Source organism: Apiospora marii, assembly GCF_038362585.1.
Source record: "Apiospora marii strain CBS 49790 chromosome Unknown utg000011l_segment0_segment0, whole genome shotgun sequence".
NCBI classification, from domain to species: domain Eukaryota; kingdom Fungi; phylum Ascomycota; class Sordariomycetes; order Amphisphaeriales; family Apiosporaceae; genus Apiospora; species Apiospora marii.
In genome coordinates, this window is record NW_027117382.1 from 1369687 (window position 1) to 1388322 (window position 18636).

At 55.4% G+C, this 18636-nt stretch overlaps 8 protein-coding genes across 8 annotated transcripts; 4 read left to right on the forward strand and 4 right to left on the reverse strand.

The window, feature by feature from the left end:
* Positions 1-510: 510 nt before the first annotated feature.
* On the forward strand, positions 511-2847 carry PG985_013487 (uncharacterized protein; the record flags this gene model as incomplete). The annotated part of the gene is made up of 3 exons (XM_066833253.1): positions 511-518; positions 589-2269; positions 2323-2847. The coding sequence occupies 3 exons, from the start codon at positions 511-513 to the stop codon at positions 2845-2847; spliced, it is 2214 nt and encodes a 737-aa protein (XP_066677993.1).
* A 743-nt stretch (positions 2848-3590) lies between these two features.
* On the reverse strand, positions 3591-4391 carry PG985_013488 (uncharacterized protein; the record flags this gene model as incomplete). Its single annotated transcript, XM_066833254.1, has 1 exon — positions 3591-4391. The coding sequence occupies one exon, from the start codon at positions 4389-4391 to the stop codon at positions 3591-3593; it is 801 nt and encodes a 266-aa protein (XP_066677994.1).
* Positions 4392-4853: 462 nt separating this feature from the next.
* Positions 4854-6179, forward strand: PG985_013489 (uncharacterized protein; the record flags this gene model as incomplete). The annotated part of the gene is made up of 2 exons (XM_066833255.1): positions 4854-5181; positions 5395-6179. The coding sequence occupies 2 exons, from the start codon at positions 4854-4856 to the stop codon at positions 6177-6179; spliced, it is 1113 nt and encodes a 370-aa protein (XP_066677995.1).
* A 177-nt stretch (positions 6180-6356) lies between these two features.
* PG985_013490 (uncharacterized protein) lies at positions 6357-7691 on the reverse strand (the record flags this gene model as incomplete). Its single annotated transcript, XM_066833256.1, has 5 exons — positions 6357-6882; positions 6945-7127; positions 7263-7338; positions 7443-7483; positions 7615-7691. The coding sequence occupies 5 exons, from the start codon at positions 7689-7691 to the stop codon at positions 6357-6359; spliced, it is 903 nt and encodes a 300-aa protein (XP_066677996.1).
* Positions 7692-10356: 2665 nt separating this feature from the next.
* Positions 10357-12626, forward strand: PG985_013491 (uncharacterized protein; the record flags this gene model as incomplete). The annotated part of the gene is made up of 2 exons (XM_066833257.1): positions 10357-11631; positions 11724-12626. 2 exons carry the CDS (start codon positions 10357-10359, stop codon positions 12624-12626), a joined length of 2178 nt encoding a protein of 725 aa, XP_066677997.1.
* Positions 12627-13483: 857 nt separating this feature from the next.
* On the reverse strand, positions 13484-14435 carry PG985_013492 (protein sfk1; the record flags this gene model as incomplete). Its single annotated transcript, XM_066833258.1, has 2 exons — positions 13484-14320; positions 14415-14435. 2 exons carry the CDS (start codon positions 14433-14435, stop codon positions 13484-13486), a joined length of 858 nt encoding a protein of 285 aa, XP_066677998.1.
* Positions 14436-16059: 1624 nt separating this feature from the next.
* Positions 16060-17350, forward strand: PG985_013493 (CMGC CDK CDK7 kinase; the record flags this gene model as incomplete). The annotated part of the gene is made up of 2 exons (XM_066833259.1): positions 16060-16267; positions 16332-17350. The coding sequence occupies 2 exons, from the start codon at positions 16060-16062 to the stop codon at positions 17348-17350; spliced, it is 1227 nt and encodes a 408-aa protein (XP_066677999.1).
* A 225-nt stretch (positions 17351-17575) lies between these two features.
* On the reverse strand, positions 17576-18402 carry PG985_013494 (mitochondrial 37S ribosomal protein mS41; the record flags this gene model as incomplete). The annotated part of the gene is made up of 2 exons (XM_066833260.1): positions 17576-18322; positions 18388-18402. 2 exons carry the CDS (start codon positions 18400-18402, stop codon positions 17576-17578), a joined length of 762 nt encoding a protein of 253 aa, XP_066678000.1.
* Positions 18403-18636: the final 234 nt, after the last annotated feature.

The window sequence follows — 18636 nt, forward strand, 5'->3', positions numbered from 1 at the left end:
TGCTTTTTCCTCCTGGTTCCATTTTCCCACCGCCTGGTCCCTAATCTTTGTGGCACTTTTGAGTTCGATAGCACGCCGGAAATTCGAGCCAATTTCGCATATTGCTTCTTCACTTACAGCCCAATCTCAAATTCTGACCAAATCCTCGGGACACCCACCTACCCTACCCTACCCGTCCCCCGGAGAGACAACAACAACAACAATACTACCACCACCAATTTCTCTACTCCCATTCACACCTGCCGCCTCCTCGAACTAGTTTTTGGGCGAATTCAACCAATTACAAGTTAGCGGCGCCGGCTTAGTTTTGCGACACTTGCTTGCTGTTGTGCGCATCCAACCGCAAGCAGCTCAACCTTTAAGCGCGGTGTTTCTAACCGCTCACACAGCAAGGGCGGTCCTATCCCTAGAGTTTCTGTCTCCTATCCCCCCTAGGAGCCAACCTTTGCCCCGGCTTTCTTGAGAGGAAGGGTCGGCAGTGAAGGACAGGCACATTTCACTTGGCTCCTCATGTCTTCGTAGGTGCCCACCACGAACCCAAAGACCCCGCATCCGCGCACGGCGACTGACATAGAGGCCCAAAAGTAGAAGATACGACGTCCGAACCTACCACGCTGAACCTAATTCGGGCGGCGAATGGTCTTCCAGCCAAGAAGGCTTTTCATCATCGCAGGACCAAGAAGAAGAAGAGGAGGACGATTGGGCCGATTCCCAAGACGAAGACGAACTCGATCCGACTGACTCGGCCTCAACAGCTCCTGGCCCTGCAGACAGGGACTGGGGACGCGCTAGAGCCACAGTTCGCCAACCCGTTCGTCGTCACGTTGTCCAAAGAGCCCATTCCGGTTTTCGGCACGTCGCGCCGAACCCAGACTCCAGTCTGGCTTCTGAAGAATACTACGGGGCGCGTGCCCCGGGCCCATTCGGGCCTCCCAGTGGGGGACCTGGCCCCGGCCCAGTCGCCCACTACGGTGGTCGCGGTGGTCAGTATGGCGGGTATGCACCACCAAGCCATGCTGGATACGGCCCTCCGGACCCATATGGCGGCCAGCAATCAATGGTGCCATACGGAAATCAATACAACCCTTTCGCGCCGACACAAAACCCTGGCGCTGGCGGAGGTTATTTCGGCAATGATCACAGGGGTAACTGGGGTGGTGGACAAATGGGTGGACAAATGGGTGGTCAAATGGGCGGCCCAATGGGTGGCCAGATGGGTGGTCAAATGATGCCATACGGAGGTCCCGGAGGGCAATATTTCAACGGCGGCCAGTACCCAATGCCTCAAGCCATGCAACAGTACCAACAATGGGCCTCTCCTCCTCCACCCCCTCCAACGGACGTCGGACCCCCTCGTACGCCTGCTCGTACGCCGGCCCCGCCACCAGAACCCCCTAAGGAGGATCCCGAAAAAGAGGCAATGAAGAAGAAACTTGCAGAGATCGAAGCTGCGCAAGCCAAGGCGGAAGCCGATGCAAAGCAACGAGAGTTGGAGGCCAAGATCCGCCAGGAGGCCGAGGAGGCCTTCCAGAGGAAGATGGACGAGATGGCCCGGGAAGAGAAGGCAAGGGCAGAAGAGAGAGCAATCGCTCTAGAGAGGGCCAAGAAGGAGATTGAGGATGCCAGGAAAGAAGCTGAGCGAGCCGCCCGGGATGCCATCGAGGCGGAGAAGAAAGCCGAAGCCGAACGTGCGAAAGCCGCAGCAGAGGCTGCTGCTCAGGCAGAGCGAAATGCCCGCGATAAACTGGCAGCGGAACTTAAGGCCGACGCGGAGCGAGCCAAAGCCGCAGCAGAGGCTGTAGCCAAAGCGGAGAGAGAAGCCCGCGACAAGCTCGAAGCAGAACGCAAGGCGGAAGAAGAGAGGAAGAAGAAGGAAGCAGAAGCCCAAGCTCTGGCCGAGGCTCAGGCGCAAGCCAAACTCGAAGCTGCCATCCGGGCAAAGGAGGAGGCCGAGGCTGCCGCCAAGAAGAAGGCCGATGAGGAAGCTGAATGGCGTAAGAACCTCGAGGCTGAAGCCAAACTGAAAGCAGAGCTCGCGGCACGGGAAGCTCTGGAAAAGGAGAAGAAGGCTGCCGAGGATGCTGCGGCGGCCGAAGCAAAGGCCAAGGCGGATGAGGATGCTTACAAGGCAAGACTCCTGGAGGAAGCCAAGCTCAAGGCCGAGGAAGCAAGCAAGACAGCGATGGGCAAAGACAAGGCCCCTATCCGATTCAAGGACGCCGTGGGGAGGAAGTTCAGCTTCCCCTTCCACATATGTCAGACTTGGCAGGTAAGCAACGCCTATCCAAACCATTGAGCAACGCACGACTAACATGTCTCTAGGGTATGGAAGAACTCATCAAGCAAGCCTTCTTGCATGTCGACATCATTGGGCCCCATGTACAGGCTGGCCACTACGATCTCCTTGGTCCCGATGGCGAGATCATTCTCCCCCAGGTTTGGGACAAAGTCATCGAACCCGACTGGGCCATCACGATGCATATGTGGCCGATGGATAGAGCACCACAGCCACCCGCCCATCTCCAAGGACGGCCCGCTGGTGTGCCTCCCGGGGTTAGAGGACCCGGGATGCCTATGCACGGCCGTCCTGGTATGCCGGGTATGCCTATGGGTATGGGACAGCGCCCGCCTGGTGGACAGGGGATGCCAGGGCCACCACACGGCCATGGCCACCACGGCCAACATGGCCCGCCTCCGCCACCTCCAAATATACGTCCGGGGGGACCACCGCAAGGCATCAACATTGTTCAAGTCGACAAGAAGAAGAAGAAGCCATCAAAGCCAGCCAGTGGTGGTTTGTTGCAGTTCATGGCAGGAAAACAAGTTAAACCGAAGAAGTCCTCGTAAGTCAAACGACCTACCCTTTCAGGCTTACTTCTGGCCATTACTAACACTTTCTCCAGAAAAAGGTAATAGCTTTCAGCGCATACCCCAGATGATGGGTGCGGTGCTGAAGTTGCCTCGGAAATTGTCGAATTTACTGCATATATTCTGCCTCAACTATTTTGATAGTTTCAGGGCATTCCTTTTCTTTTCTTACTGATTTATGGCATTATACCCCGGCTAAGACAGTCTGATCATTGTTCTGGGACAGGAGTAGCTTGTCTGATTTCTTTTCAATGGCGGTTGCGGACTGGCAATGACCACTAATCTGTTTGTCTACGTCGAATTGGTCGATTATTTACCTGCCACTGCCCCCCTTGGAGCTTGTGGCCTCGATAATTGCTAGTTCCATCATATTTGGATGCGGCTGACTAGGAGGAGATTGACGAGACGAGACATGTTGGAAGTGGAAGCATTGGCTTATCACAATGATATTTACGGGGCCATGATACGAGGAACAAGGGGCGTTTTGGGCATGCATGAGCCATGTTGGAGAGTATACGATGATCTGGAGTGTCTTTGACTGGTGTCTTGTTTTGATCTACTTTTTATCTATCTATACAGGGGAGTGGTACAGCCATGGAGTTTCGAGTCAAACACGAGTCCAATAAATACAATACAAACCAATTAAAAACTATCCCGCCTCCAAACTCCGTCGCCAATGCGTAGTTCTAGAAGTCTGCTTGCTCTATGCCCCTTTTGCCCCTTTACCTCCTGGGGTTTCCGAGCACGCGCTCCGCCTCTTTGACGAAGGCATCCACCATGATGGGCGCCAGCTTGTCCGCCACGGCCGAGCTGACCGCGGCGTACAGCGGATTCGAGAACCGATATCTGAGGCTTATTTCCACTTCGCTCCACTCGATCTTTGACGACGACGGCGGCGCCGCCGCTCCCGTCGTGGAGGTGGCGTCCGCTGCATTCGATGGCAGCGGCCGCACCGTCCAGCGCGTCACCAAGCTCTTGAACACGCCCCCGCGGCCCCCGCCTATGCCGGCCCGGGGGCCCGGGTCCCGCAGCCCCAGGCGCGCCAGCTCCGCGGCGGGGATCTCGGGACTCGCTTCGCCCGAGATGGCTTCGACGATCGAGCCGGGGACGCAGAAGACCCGGCTCGTGTAGGTCTCTTGGAGGCCGCCCCAGCCGGCGGTGAGGTCGGCTTGCGCGGGCCAACGCCTTTGGGCTTGGGGGTTGGTTTCTTCTGCTGGTGACGAGGAGGAAGGCGGAGGGTTGGTCCAGTGCGTCACCCGCGCCGAGGCGCAGTAGGGCAGGAACCGCGGGTAGCTGTCGATGTCGGCGATGATATCGTACAGCCGGTCCGAGGCGTAGGGGAGCGTGCGGCGGGCCGTTAGGTGCTGCGGGGGCGCGTTGGCGTCGGGTATGGAGAGGCCGGGGATGTTGAGGAAGGTGCGCCGGGTTTGGTGGGAGGCTGCGGGCGTCCAGGGCTTCGCAATGGCTCGGGGCGCATTGCGGGCGAGTCGCTGGGCGCAGGGCCTGAGGCTTGTCGTTGCCATGTTGCGTTGTATTAGGTGACGAGGTTGTTAATGATTTACAAATAACAGGAGAGATTGTTTGTTACGAATACATTATCGGCGACTGACTCAATTGTTTCCTCCGGGTCATGGACAAGTAAAGATCGTGACGTCGACCATAATCGAGTTGCTATCGCAAGATGTGCCCCGATGCGATCTCGGCTTGGCAATCGATAAAAAGGTTCCAGCCACAGAAAATCGCATCTTGGCTGGGCAGCCACGAATGGATCTGGTAACCCCCCGCGCCCCACCTCGCTGGCTCTTCCTCAAAAAGCTTCGAAATATTTTTTTCCACCCCGAGAAAACTTCTTCCTCCCAACTCAGCAAACACAAGAAGCCTTTTGCGCCGCTTGTCCAGTTTGCCAGCATGGAAGCGAGAAGTTGGTCGTGAAACACCCATTGCTTCAGTGACATACTGAGAGTGCATTCCTTATTTCATTCGACATGGCTTCCGCCGCTGCATGTGAGCTGCCGCCGGCTTCGGTTGAGCAAGAGCTGGCAGACCAGGCCTCCACGCTCGCGCTGGACGAGAAGAAGGATACCTCTCCCGTCGTCGAGGCTACCTCGCCTCCAACGCACCGGAGCCATGATCCTCAGCACAACATGAAGCGGACAGATCCCTTCCAGTTCGGGTCCCGCTTCCTGCAACAAGAAGACAACGTCTTCGAGTTCAATGCGTGGGACCACGTGGAGACTGACGACGCCTACAAGGAGTACGCTGAGGAGCAATTCCAGAAGCAACGCGAGTCGCCAGTCTCCGACTTTGATAAGAGTAAGTCGCAACTTCTTCTACTATCACGTACTTACCAAACACCTTTCCCCCGGCTTGGGTGATGATTCCCAACAATCGCATAGTTCATCTGATTAAGATGATGACAAACTGTAATAGCAAATGTCTTTCGCTCCCATCTGACTTATCAAGCCAAACACACTTCTCCTGTCAATTGATTATTGTAGAGAAGCCTTGAGCTAACTTTCTTCTCAGCCAGATTCAATTCCGACCCTGCCAAATGGTGGAACCTCTTCTACAAGAACAACACGGCCAACTTCTTCAAGAACCGCAAGTGGCTGCAACAAGAGTTCCCTATCCTGGGTAAGGTCACTGAGGAAGATGCCGGTCCCGTAGTAGTCCTGGAAGTCGGTGCTGGCGCCGGTAATACGGCCTTCCCTATTCTGGCAAACAACAAAAACCCTAAGCTCAAGGTACACGCATGCGACTTCTCTAAGAAGGCCGTGGAAGTCATGCGTGGTCATGAAGAGTACAACACCGAGCGCATGCAAGCTGACGTGTGGGATGTCGCAAGTGATGAGCTTCCCCCTGGACTTGGAGAAGGCTCGGTAGATGTCGTAGTCATGATCTTCATCTTCTCTGCCCTATCCCCGTTGCAGTGGAAGAAGGCTGTTCAAAACATCCACCGTGTCCTCAAGCCTGGCGGCGAAGTCTGCTTCCGTGACTATGGAAGAGGTGATCTCGCGCAGGTCCGGTTCAAGAAGGGTCGCTATCTCGATGAGAACTTTTACATTCGCGGTGACGGCACGCGTGTCTACTTCTTTGAAGATGACGAACTCGCCAAGATCTGGAAGGGCGAGACCCTGCCCAACATGAAGCCCACTGAGGGTGAAGACGCGGCACCTGCCACCGAGGCGTCGGAGGCGAAAGAACTTTTCGACATAGAAAACCTTGGCGTTGACCGAAGACTTTTGGTAAATAGAGCCAAGCAGTTGAAGATGTACCGATGCTGGATGCAAGGTCGCTTTAGAAAGAAATAGACATGATCTCCCAGCAACACCAAATTCCCTTGGTATTCTCTGTGACTATGTTGCATCTTGTGAAATCCGATGTTGAGTCTAGTTTATCCCGTACGATCCTGCGTCTGACGATACGAATCCCGCTATGCAAGTAAACAAAGGTTCAACTCGGGGCTACCCACGCCAACATACTTGCAATCATGCGCCTAGTACCTCGACTAACCTACGCCGCTTGTCGCTCCCAAACTCTATGCTATCCAGGTAAGCCTCCACACCGCCGTACCTGCTCACGAGATGCTCGTGGATCCTGGCGACGAAGTCCGGAGGGCAGTCGCCCCAGTCAGGCGTCAGCCCGATCTCCTCGATCTCTGCGATGCGGGCCTCGCGGTCCGCCACGAGGGCTTGCTGCGTGAGGAGGTAGTCGTGGCTGACGGCCTCGAGCGGCACGCCCAGGGCCATGAGGACGAGGGCGACGATGAGGCCCGTCCGGTCCTTGCCCTGGGTGCAGTGGACCAGGATGGGGAGGGAGGGACCGGCGGGACCACCAGACGCAGCGGAGGGGGGTTGTTCCAGGAACGCGTCGAGGGCCTCGAGGATGTCGGCGCCCGAGTGGTCGAGGGTGTCGAGGCCCATGCCCACGAGGCCCCGGGGGAGCATGACTTCTTGGCTCATGACGCGGATGGCGGGGATGCGGTAGCCGCAGGCGTAGAGGAAGATGAGTTTGCTATGGGACGGGGGCGGTTAATAGACACAGATAGGTAATGAGTAGGCGGGTGCTGCTCTTACAAAAATCCGGGCCAAGAGAGTTGGCTGATGAGAAACTTCTCGAACTTGCCGCCCGTGATCTTGATCTCCAGGTACCGCAGGCCGGGGATCTGGACGGGCTCGGCCAGGGCGGCGTTGGACTTTAGGAGGGCCGGGATTTTGAGGTCGGCTTGGCGTTTTTCGGCTTGTTTGGCATGTTCGGTTCTGTCGCAGAAAGTGATGGGTTTAGTATGTCCCTCGAAGTCACCAATTCCTATACGGAGACACCGATCCGTGCAGTCCCAGTATGGCGACAGCTGCTGACTATGTATGTATACGAGGGACAGGGATAGCACCTACTTGGTTCGCAGGTCTATCACCGTCTTGATCCCGTAGTCCTCCTTCAGCTTCCGGCGGTCCTCTAGGCTAGCATCGTCTTCACGGGTTTCCAGCCGTCAGCAAGCGCCTTGGATAATCATGCTTCCAGAGCGTATAGCTTGGGGGAGGCCACGTGACTGAAGCTCTGTAGTAAGTGCTCACCTGGTCGTGCCGATCGGAATAAGACGCCTTCTCGAACAAGTCTATGGTGAAATTTAGCCCCGGATCTACAGCCGCAGGATCATGAATGGGGAATACGAGGGGGGTTGGCTTATAGGGATCAAATAGCCTCGGCAAGGGCCTGACTTGCCCAAAACCACGTGCATCTGTTTACCTCTTTCCGCATTGGGTATTGATGGTTTGGCCAACATCCCGAAAGTTCTGGACGTTGTCGAGACTCGGATGGTCCATATCGCCTGTATTGCCGTCGAAGATGGTGCAGTCAGCGTGAAAACAATGAGGTGTAAGACGATGGCCTTTTCCCCTTCTTTTTGCTATTGCTGGTGTGTGATATGGCAGCAGTTTGCCTGTGACGACGATACCGCAAATTTCTTGGCAGTACGTTGGCTTGATCTACGCCATTCAGCAGGGGGTTCGTTCAATACCTTGTATGCGCACGCACTTTCGTCCCCGCTTTCTGACAGGCAGGTTTTACGCAGAGTCCACAGGGCTGAAGCGATATATCCAGTTTCTTTTTTGACGAAGAATCAAATGCCAGAGTACTACGTTGAGTATCACTGTAGGCCACTCGGTTCTGTTAACCTACATAGTACACATGTGCCAATTTTAGATTTGGGGTCCTTGAAACATCAAACACCCGGTTTCAGGAACTTCGGATGTTTGGTTCGAGACGAAGCTGAAGAACGCAGGGCAGGTGACGGGCTTGTGGTGCGCAGACTACTTAGCTCGGGCGGAGCTAACAGAGCTACTTATCCCATCCGTTATGTCGATCGTTATGTCAGGAGCTGTTGCTTATTTGGACTTGGGCTCTGGAGACCTTGGCAAGTCTGTGTTTCGACTCGAAACAACAAACACGGCCACGAAGCTGTCGTGGAAGCGAAGTTGTTGTGTGCCATTGCTCAAGTATGAAAGGCCAATGGTTTTTCACATCCACCAGGGAAGAGGGCCTGGCGTAAAGCAAAAAGGAAATAAATGATTACTGCACCCAATAACCCTGACCCCAGCCTACCTACCGTCATTCCCGGTCATGCCAGTACTAAGTATCAGCCATGGACCATGGAGAGAGCAAGTGAGGAACAGAACTGCCAGATCTAGACCCCGTTCGAACCGGTTGCCATTAGCGATGCGCACTGCCACCCGCATTTGTAGCGTCACCTGAGAGAGATGCCCATCCGGGAGAATCTCCGGGCGGTTGCAAATACAGTAGTAGAATAGATAAAAAGCAGAGCGGACAGGCGGGAAACGGTGAAGGGACCCTTGCTCTGGCTAAAGGCCCCCCAGATGGCTGCTAACCACCAGGGATTCCATTATCGTTCGTGCGGTCTCCCCACCCACGCGTCATCATCTACCCTGTCCAATTCGTCCAGCTGATTGGTATCGGAAATTGATGCATGCCGGTGATTGTTTCAATAGCATATATCTGCACATAATATCGGGAGCTCTATTGATGTCTGTCTGTAGCAGCTGCGTTACATAGATGCTTCTCTGGATTCTCTGAAGGCTCTCTGAATAGAGTCCAAAAACCAATCGATGTGTGTGCAGGGTCACTGATACCCCGCCTCCTACACCTACTACAGTATTACCTGCGCTGGGCTTGGGCGTTCGACTACCGGCCTGCCGGCTTCTTGAGCGTGTCCTAGCCTGCTGCGCCGACGTGGTGGGTTCTATGTGATCAGTGTTTTCCATCTCAGGATGCATCCCGACAGATCCTAGAGGCTCCACTCCACCTGGATCCGGGGTGGGGACTACTGCATGTCGAGACCGGAGAGCATGCTGGGTGACGTCAAGGGATCCTGTCTAAGCTAGAGTTAGCTCTAAGCCTATCACTCGAACTCTGCCAGAGACACCAGAGACATTGACACCAAGACACTTTTGAAGCCAGCGTGCCCAGCACCGTCACCATGAAAAGGGCCTAAGAGCTGTCTAACACAATCATGACGGTACTGTCTAGGACTCTAGCCTCGACGGCCATGGGTTGGGTGAAAGGCCTCCCGTCGCATCTAGTCTAGTGCCGCGCCCACTGCATGTCCATGGCTGCGATGATTGCCCGTTTCCATAGTACTTAATTATACGCTGCCTCTGACGATTCCATGTTGGAATTTCCTCCTTGGCTTTTCTTTTGGGTAAATTACAGCGAAAAACGGTGTCACACATTCAGCAAACCTACACAGCCAACATAAAGGTAGCCAGCCAGGCACACACGCATACACACAATCACGCGTGCATAAGCGAACTCTCCAGACCCGAAACTCTTAATATCTGAAAATCCATCCACCAGCAATCAGAGGTGGTGACTGAGCAAGGAAAGCCATCGCGCCATTGCTGACTGGACGTTTCGCGCATTCGGAGAATATCCAATCTCCATCACGGCCTCCACCTGAAAGGAAACATCGGAGGCGGGACCTTTGTGGGCAATTTGACGGGACAAGGGGGCTGCAGATCCGGGTCGCTTACACAGAGCCCAGCCCAGCCCAAGAGCCCAGCTCTTTATCCGTCTGCGATCGATTACAGGCCTTCTTAGGTTGCTACGCGCAACCCGTGCCAATCAAAATGCAGGTCCAACAATCCCATGACGACACATCCACAATACCTGCAGGTGAGACTCTGCCATTGCCATACTTAACCCTTTTTGCAGGGAGCCCTCTCTCCATTTTACCTCCACCGTTATTATAGTATTAGCATTAACTTTCAACCTACACAAGGTCATCACGGCCGACTGGTATATGCCCATCCGCGAGATCTGCCCAGTTATCCTTCCATAGGACTTGCGCCAAACGGATCTGCTGCCAGCGCTGCTGCGTCTTTAGGTTGGCAGTCGAGAAAGTCACCCCAGATTTGGACCCCGGATAAGTCGGCCTCGGCTTCCGCTGCTGCCGTGCTTGCCAAAAACCACAAGATGGCTACTGCTTGGTCCCCCCAACCTAGCGAACATGGTGCCCAGGCGGCCCTGCTTGCCCATAAGGCTGCTACCCGGAGCGCAGAAGGTGGGAAACCTTCCTCGATCGACCACGGCCACACCGCAGCCACATCAGCCTTCAACGCCGACCGCACCTCTAGACGCAATCCCCACGCCGCCGTACCCATCGAGCGCCAGCGTTCCCTCGTTGCTGCCAAAGGCGCCATGTCAACCTCCACCGCCCGGCGCTCGCGCGCCAACACCTTACCTGCTTCCAAGCTGCAGGATTCGTACCCCGACGAGTCCAACGCAGCCGCCAATGCGCTGAAGGCCGCGGCCGCCGCGCACAAGCCGAGAGCATCCACTCAGTCCAGGGAGGCCGCCGGCGCGACGCCGATTGTGCACATGAACCGCCAGATGTTTACTTCGAGACCACCGGTCCAGCCCGTGGTCGATGAGAAACAGCGAGAGGATGTGTTGCATGCCTCGGCCCTCGCCATGGCCAAGAAGATGTACAGCCAGCAACAGAAAGTCATTGACGAGGCCAAGAAGACGCAAAGCCAAAAAGAGACGGTCCCACATACGCGGCGGCGCAGATCGAGTAGCCTCAGCGACCACGACCAAGCACCCCCTATGCAGTTCAACAGCTTACAGGATGCCGCCTACAAGGCTGCACAGGAGAGGTTGGCCAAGCTGGAGATCGACATGCAGAGCCGAAACTACAAGGACTACTACGGACAGGGACAAGCGCCACGGAAAACGAGCATGAGAGGGAAGCTTACCAGGAGACGATCGTCCAGCGAGGGTGACATCCACAATGACCGGGAGCGGTCCCAGCAGATTCGTCGTCAAATGTCCATCTTCAACAACAAGGTGTCCCAAGTGGACCAGCAGAAGAGGCAGCACGACCGTGACGCCCTCATGGCGGCCGCGCAGCGAAACGTCTCGGCGCGCCTCAAGGGCATGGACGACAAGATTGCCCAGGAGACGGGCATGATGGCCCCCTCGACCAAGACTTCGTGGGATTCCAAGGCGTATGCTGCAGCTCAACTACGCAGCCACGACCGGTTGAGCAAGCACGGCAAGGTCGACATCGGCGCAGGAAAGTACATGGAGCAGGAAGACATTGATGCCATTGCCGCGAGCAGGGTCCAGCCGGTCATCGACGAGATCAACGACCGGGCGGAGCAAGAGCACGCCAGGTTGACGGAACAGAAGCTGGAAGAGGAACGCCAGAGGGAAGAAAAGGATCTCGAGAGGCAGCGGGAACAGGAAGTCAGCGACATCAACAAGAAGCTAAAAGGCAGGTCTACTCTTCCGAAATTTGATGGGGGGGCGTCAGCTTTGCTAACATGCATGATCTAGAGCAAGAAAAGCAGGAGGCCAAGGAGCGAAGGCAAGAGGAGAAGGCGGAGGCTAAAGCAAAGAAGGAAGAAGAGAAAGCTGCCAGGGCCGAGCAAAAGCGTCTCGCTAAGGAAGAAAAGCGCAAGTCCACGGCCGTTTCTGTGGGATCTCCGACCGAAGGGGCGCCACATCAAGACGAGATTGCACCGATCGAGCGGGTTGAACTGAACGATGCTGGTCAACCAGTCAGGGTCCCTGCCCCTGCGGTCATTACCACCCCTGAGTCCCCCACGGAGGCCGTCACCACCACACGCGCGGAGAATGATATTGAGATGCCGGACGCGTCGGCCATCCGGAAACACCGGACCAAGTCAAGCGGATCCACGGGCGACAAATCCCCCACGATTCGGGTGCGGTCTTGGTTCAAGTCCCACTTCCACCGAGGGTCCAAATCGGACTTTGAGCAAGAGGGCAATAACAACACTACTACTACTACTAAGCAGCCACAGGACAAAGGCAAGCGAAAATTCATCGGCGGGGCGGCGCTGTCGGGCTTCGGCTCGTCGTCGCAGAACGGGAGCACGGCCAGTGTTAACAGTCCCCGTAGATACAGCAACAGCGTCCACGCCGTAGCCATGGCCGGCACCGGCACCGGCGTTGGCAGTAGGCAGCAGGATGCCTTGTCTACTACCTCGACGGGCCGCCACTCGCTGGCACCGTCGGCGAGCTTGGCCAACCCGGAGGCTGTCTCGCCCATGAGCAGCTCCAGCGAAGACGAGTACTTCCACGACGTGGCGCCCGTGATTAGCTCCTCGTCCGCCAACGGGGCGGCAGGAGGGCTGAGCCCGCCACGGCCGATTGGGGATCCGGCGGTGAGGAAGAGTCATAGTCCAAACCGGGACTCGAGGTTTCATGAGATTATATAAGTTTTTGTAGTTCAGTCACACACACGATGTTGGCAGACATCATCTTTTTTCTCTTCTCTCCTTCACTTTGGGTTCCCCTTTAGTTCCTCTTGTAATTTCGGCAATTCATCCACACGCTCCTTTTCTTCATCAGGGATACGATGGGAGGAGGTTGGCGGCTGGCGTGTAAGATTGGCATGGTACTTGATAGCTTGCATGGTTACGGGAATGGGTTATGACATTGAAATATTTCATTGTATATTAATTATGTTGGTAATTTCTATGCGGTCGTTTGCGTACGTACCGGCTGTGAGAGATAAGGTATCCCTATGGTACACCCCCTTTGACTGTAGTACACGTCGATGGCGTATTGAATAAAGATTGGTTTCCACGCCGCGAAGTCAGACCCATGGTGATTGGAATACTATACCAACACGGCGTGGACAGTCGTTTAAGGTGAATGATAAGTAATTCTAGCATATGTACACGCGTATCATGAGCTGATGCGTTTTTGCCAACCCAAATAGACCTTATCGAGATTATTTGTCACATAGATGTATCACGTACATGGCCATAAAGAAGACATTTGTTGAAGTAGAAGTTGATAGTAATTAAATTAGTTGTTGAAATTCGTTGTATATGATCCGCAATCTCGCGGTTATGCTGTTCATGCAAAAACCCATGCTGATCCGGAACGCCATGCCGAATGTCTCATGATTCAAGCAGCCCATATATATAATATATAAATTTGGTATCCCGTATCGTTCCTGTGTCGTATTCGTCGTATCATTCCCCCCTTTATGCAATTTTTGCCTTCTGTATGTTGTTTGTTGTAATAATAGGTAGGTGGTTTATGTTATGTTGTAATCCCCCGCCGATTAGAAGTTGGCGTGGGGGCCCGGGCGACCGGTGTGCAGCGGCCGCTGGCTGTCCTCCGTGTATCTCGAACCGACGGCGCCGGGCGAGGCGCCGTTGGAGTGATCCATGTTGCTCTGCGCGGCCTCGGCCATCTCGCCGGAGCTGGCGTTCATGCCGGTGGTCTTGAAGCCGCGGCCGTTGGCGGTGTAGCGGGCGGGCCAGAGGTCGATGAAGAAGGAGAAGACGTAGAAGGAGAAGACGAAGGCGATGACCCACTCGATGATGGCGGCCTTGTTGTACATCTTGAGGAAGTTGGTGGCGGCGAAGGCGACGGCGAGGCAGAACTCGACGATGATGAAGGACAGCTTGATCCAGAAGGAGATGCGCAGGACCCGGTGCTCGCGGTACTTGATGCCCAGGCGCTGGTACTCCCAGCAGATGAAGACGGCCGAGAGCAGGTAGCCGGCGATGAAGAGCAGCAGGAAGATGTCGTGCAGCAGGTGGTAGTGGGCCGTGTCGAAGCCCGACAGGCAGGTCAGGCCGATGGTGCCGATGAAGGCGAAGACGATGGTCAGGCCCGACAGCACCTTCTCGGTGACGCTCACGTTGGGCACGAGGCGGCCGCGGTGGCGCAGCCAGCGGTCCGCGAGGAAGGACAGGTCCAGGAAGATGGTCGTGATGATGCAGCCGGCGACGAAGAGGGGCTTCAGCTCCGACGCGCCGACGTCCGAGATGTAGGCGATGGTCTGGTCGTCCTGCATCGACACGTACTTGACGCGGTGGGCGTCGACGGTCCAGTAGATCAGGAGACCCAGCAGGGTCGCCAGCCACATGACGCCCGAGATCAAGGGCAATACCTGCGAGGCATTGGCGGTTAGTTAGGGTTCTTCTGATCTGACCTGATCTGATCTTTTCCTTCATGTTGAGGTGGTTTCAGGAGTATGAACTTACCCAATAGGGGAAATGCGCCATGATTATTAGTGGTTGTGATTGCGGTTTATTGTTGTTGTTATTTGATGTCGAGGGAAAAAAGACACGGGAAAATCCGAACGAATGCTGTCTGTCTTCTGCCAAGCGCAATCCAACAGAAGAGCGCAAGCAGCAATCTCAAGTTGATATACAGCGGAGTGTATCTAGCATTTGATCTCTGAAAGGATCTGGGTTTCTCAAGTATTGGCAACTGTGAAAAATGAAAAGATCGAGCAGGCTAGCCTGCTCATTAAAACGGATATGGTCGTGCTAGGTATGACCTCACCCGGCTCCCCAGTGACTGACTTGACAGGCCTGCGAAACTGGTTTCGTCATACAGGGGAGATTGCAATGATTACATAGCGCTGGCGCCTAAGTGTAAGCGTGGTAGCTTTTGTGCGGGCTGTGTGGGCGCGCGGCGGCACTTCTTAAAGGACGTCCCCGGGAACAGCTAGCCAGAATCGCAACCGGCTTTGTCGGGTTCTACCAAGATGTCTGTCGCCCAGACTTTTGTTGTACGCGGTCTTACTCTCACGAGGCTTTTTGTTTTTCCTTCGCTTCCTATCAATTGACATTCAGCTTGCGTTCTTTGTCCTCCCGCGAACTGAGCCCCCCGGCCGTCAGCGAAAATGACGTCAGGTTTCAGCCACGGAGGGAAAATTGGGATTTTTCTCCCAGACTAATGGAGCGCCATCTGCAGATCCTGCGGGAACTGGGTACGTGCTGAGCTACAGGTGCAGGGGATCTCGGGGCTATTGAGCTGCAACTCCGAATGCTTAGCCTGTGGGCTGGGCGAGTGTTGGCATTTCAACTCGGGGTTAAAACAGAAGGCCAACAGGATTTCCCGAGCATTGTCGAGTTGTGGTAAGAGGACCCTGTCAAACGTCGGCGGGATCATCATGCCAGCCATGCATCAAGCCAAAAAGCTTGGAAGGCTGAGTTGTCAGTCGGGGCCCTCAACTCGAAAGAAAGGCCCTCTACTAGTATCAACACGTACCGCGTACCCTCTTTATTTCACGACGCAAGCAAGATATGCTTAGATTGAGTGGTTGGCCTAATTTCCCGTCGCTAGTCCGCCATCCAGCAACTGACTGCCAGATGCGATCGATGGGAAAATATGAAACCAGAGCTGTATAAAGGGTCGACGGTTTATACCATGTGGGGGAGACTTGTTGGCCTCCTTGACTGCAGGTAAAAGCTCCAGCAAGCCAGCCAGAAGCCAGTGCCAGCCTCCGGATTCCTTAGCATTTATCCTCTTCAAATCCAACGGCGTCAATCGTGGACAGTGCGGCATAATCTAGTGAGAAAAACGCTTTCGCTATTTAGGGATAAGCATTGAATGATTAGCCAGTTAGGTAGTGCAAATCTAGAGGCGATACAAAGTCCAAGGAGTCGGGTGCTTTTGACATCAAGTTATTGATGGATGGAAAGGTGCATTCACTTATTTCCGTATCGCATTGGAGTTTTGAAGCCGCGAACGTTGATCGAACCCACCTGGCTTTCGTAGTTTCGGGAGGCATGTGCCATCCCTAGCTAGGTTGCCCAGCCACAAGGCTGAAATTATGTACCTGGGTAAGGGGTCCTTTTGCACCACAACCTCACCACCATCTTCTGCCTCCACACCAAGATGGCAGTCTCCCCTCTGGTCGATGGGTTGCCGAACCCTGCTGCGCGAGCAGTATCTTCGCCATTGAAGAATGCTGCCTCGGCGCAGGCCTCGTCGAATGGTACGCCCGTGCCCGCAGTGGCCCCAAATGCCGCCGCCGCTGTGCAATCGTCCACTCTGGATCTCTCGGAGCAGATGAACGAGGACGAGAAGCGCAAGTACATCAAAGGTATGGAAACGGCATGCCGGTTTCGTTGTCCGAAAATGCAGTGCCTAACAGTCATTCTCACTAGGAATAAAGCTTGGTGAGGGTACATACGCCAACGTCTACCGGGGCCAAGTGCGCAACGATCCTTCGCAGGTGGTGGCTATCAAGAAGATCAAGATCAACAAGGAATACACCGAGGGAATGTCGCCCGATGCTGTCCGCGAAATCAAGCACCTGCAAGAGCTCGACCATCCGAATATCATCAAGCTACACACCGTTTTCTCCTCCAAGGACCAGAACCTGAACATTGTACTCGAGTACCTACCGGGTGGCGACTTGGAGATGCTCATCAAAGAAACCGGAGCGGTGCACTATGGTGTGGCCGACACCAAGGCCTGGATGGGCATGGTGACCCGCGCCGTATGGTTCTGCCACGAGAACTTTGTTCTGCACCGTGATATCAAGCCCAACAACTTGCTGATCGCCGCCGACGGTGAAGTCAAACTGGCTGATTTCGGTCTGGCCAGGAGCTTCAGCGACCCCTACCGGCCCATGACGTCCAACGTCATCACGCGCTGGTACCGGCCACCTGAGCTGCTGTTCGGCGCCCGACACTACTCAGCCGCTGTCGATATTTGGTCCGTCGGGCTCGTGTTTGCCGAGCTCATCATGCGCGCCCCGTACCTCGCCGGTAACACTGAGCTCGAGCAGATTGAGTTGATCTGCAAGGGCGTTGGCACCCCTACCGAGGAGAACTGGCCGGGCGTCACCAAGTTGCCCGAATACACCATCAGCAACCAGATCACGCCCGTCTTGGGCAAGGACCATTACAACGCGCTGTTCGGCACCGTCGGGAACGAGGGCGTCGACCTGCTCATGAAGACGCTCATCCTGGACCCGCGAAAGCGGATCACGGCCCGCGAGATGCTTAACCACCCCTGGTGGCACAAGGACCCGAAGCCAACGCGCAAAAAGGAGCTGCCCAAGAAGCCAGAGAAAGATGGAGAGGAGAAGTTAGGGGCTGATCTCAAGCGTCGGCCGGGTGTCGTGGAGGACCGAACCAACAATGTGGCTAGAAAGCTGGACTTTGGTGGTCCACTATAGACTTGCATAAGACGGGTAGCATCATGGTACAGGCGTTAGAAAAGGTCAAGTTGCATGGCGTCTAGGATTTTTGCCATTTATCAAATACAGTGCTTTATACAGTATATGCACAATGCCATAATTTACATGCTTGCGACTCTTCCAATTCGAGGCTGCTTGGCGGTTGCCGCCGCAGGTAGGAATGAACCCAAGAGGTTTTCTATATCATCTCGTTTTCTTTTTTCTTTATGGGATCTCTCCTCGCTCCCGCTGCTCCTTACGCTCTTGGATGCGCTTCTTGTACTTGACCTCGGTACGTCTTCTCTCACCACCGTCGATCTTGCGGCCGCGCTTGTCCTCCCACATGCCCTCCTTGACGGCCACCCGGGCGCCCTCGCCGTTCTTGAGCTGCATCGCGTAGGGCCCGACGATGGTGCGGGCACCCTCGACCTTGTAGCCGACGACGCGCGAGAGGTCCTCAAGGGGCGTGTCCTTGACGGTCTGGCCGGCGGGCACGTTGACGACGTAGCGTTTGGGGTTGGTCGGGTCGTCGTGCTCGAGGACGCGCAGCTCGGCGGCCCCCTCCTCCGACACGTGCTTCAGGTCGCCGCCGATGCCGAACTGCCCCCGTCGGAACCGCTGCCGCCACTGCAGCAGGTACCGCCGCGTGCGGGGCGGCTCGATGCCGAGCTCGCGCAGCTGCTCCGACGTCAGCGAGAAGAGCGCCTCCCACGTCGGGAACTTGGAGGCGTGGCCGCTCAGCCCGCGCCCGATCAGCGTCAGGAAGGTCTGCACGTCCGGGCAGAAGGGCGTCGGGGCCGGGATCTCGGGCGGTGGCGCCGCGGCGCCGGCGTCGCTCTTTTGGGTGGAGGAGGTGGAGGCGTGTCTGAATTGGCTGGCGGCTATCGATGTCGACGGGCGGAGGAAGAATGTGCTAGGGGCGGGAGTCGCGGTGTTGAGGAGCGGGCGCAGCTGCTGCGGTCGCAGTATGGGCTTAGGCGAATATAAAGTTAGCAAGAGCGGGCATACGACCGTTTGAAAGATGGTGCTTTACTCACTTTGAATGCCCCCATGATGGCGGTATTGTGTGTTCAAAGTCCGTATTTTCGCTTCAACCCGCTACGAACTTGCGAAAATAACGAAAGGGGCTCGGATCTTGTCGTCGTGTGCTGCAGCCCACTGAATCCAACCAAGGCCTGGTGAATCTCGCGATCCTCAAAAAGTTCAATGGCCAATTCAATTGCAAGATGGAAAAATCCAAGTTCCGGGGCAGCTAGCTTAGGGAGTTGGCCTAAAACTCGGCAGGT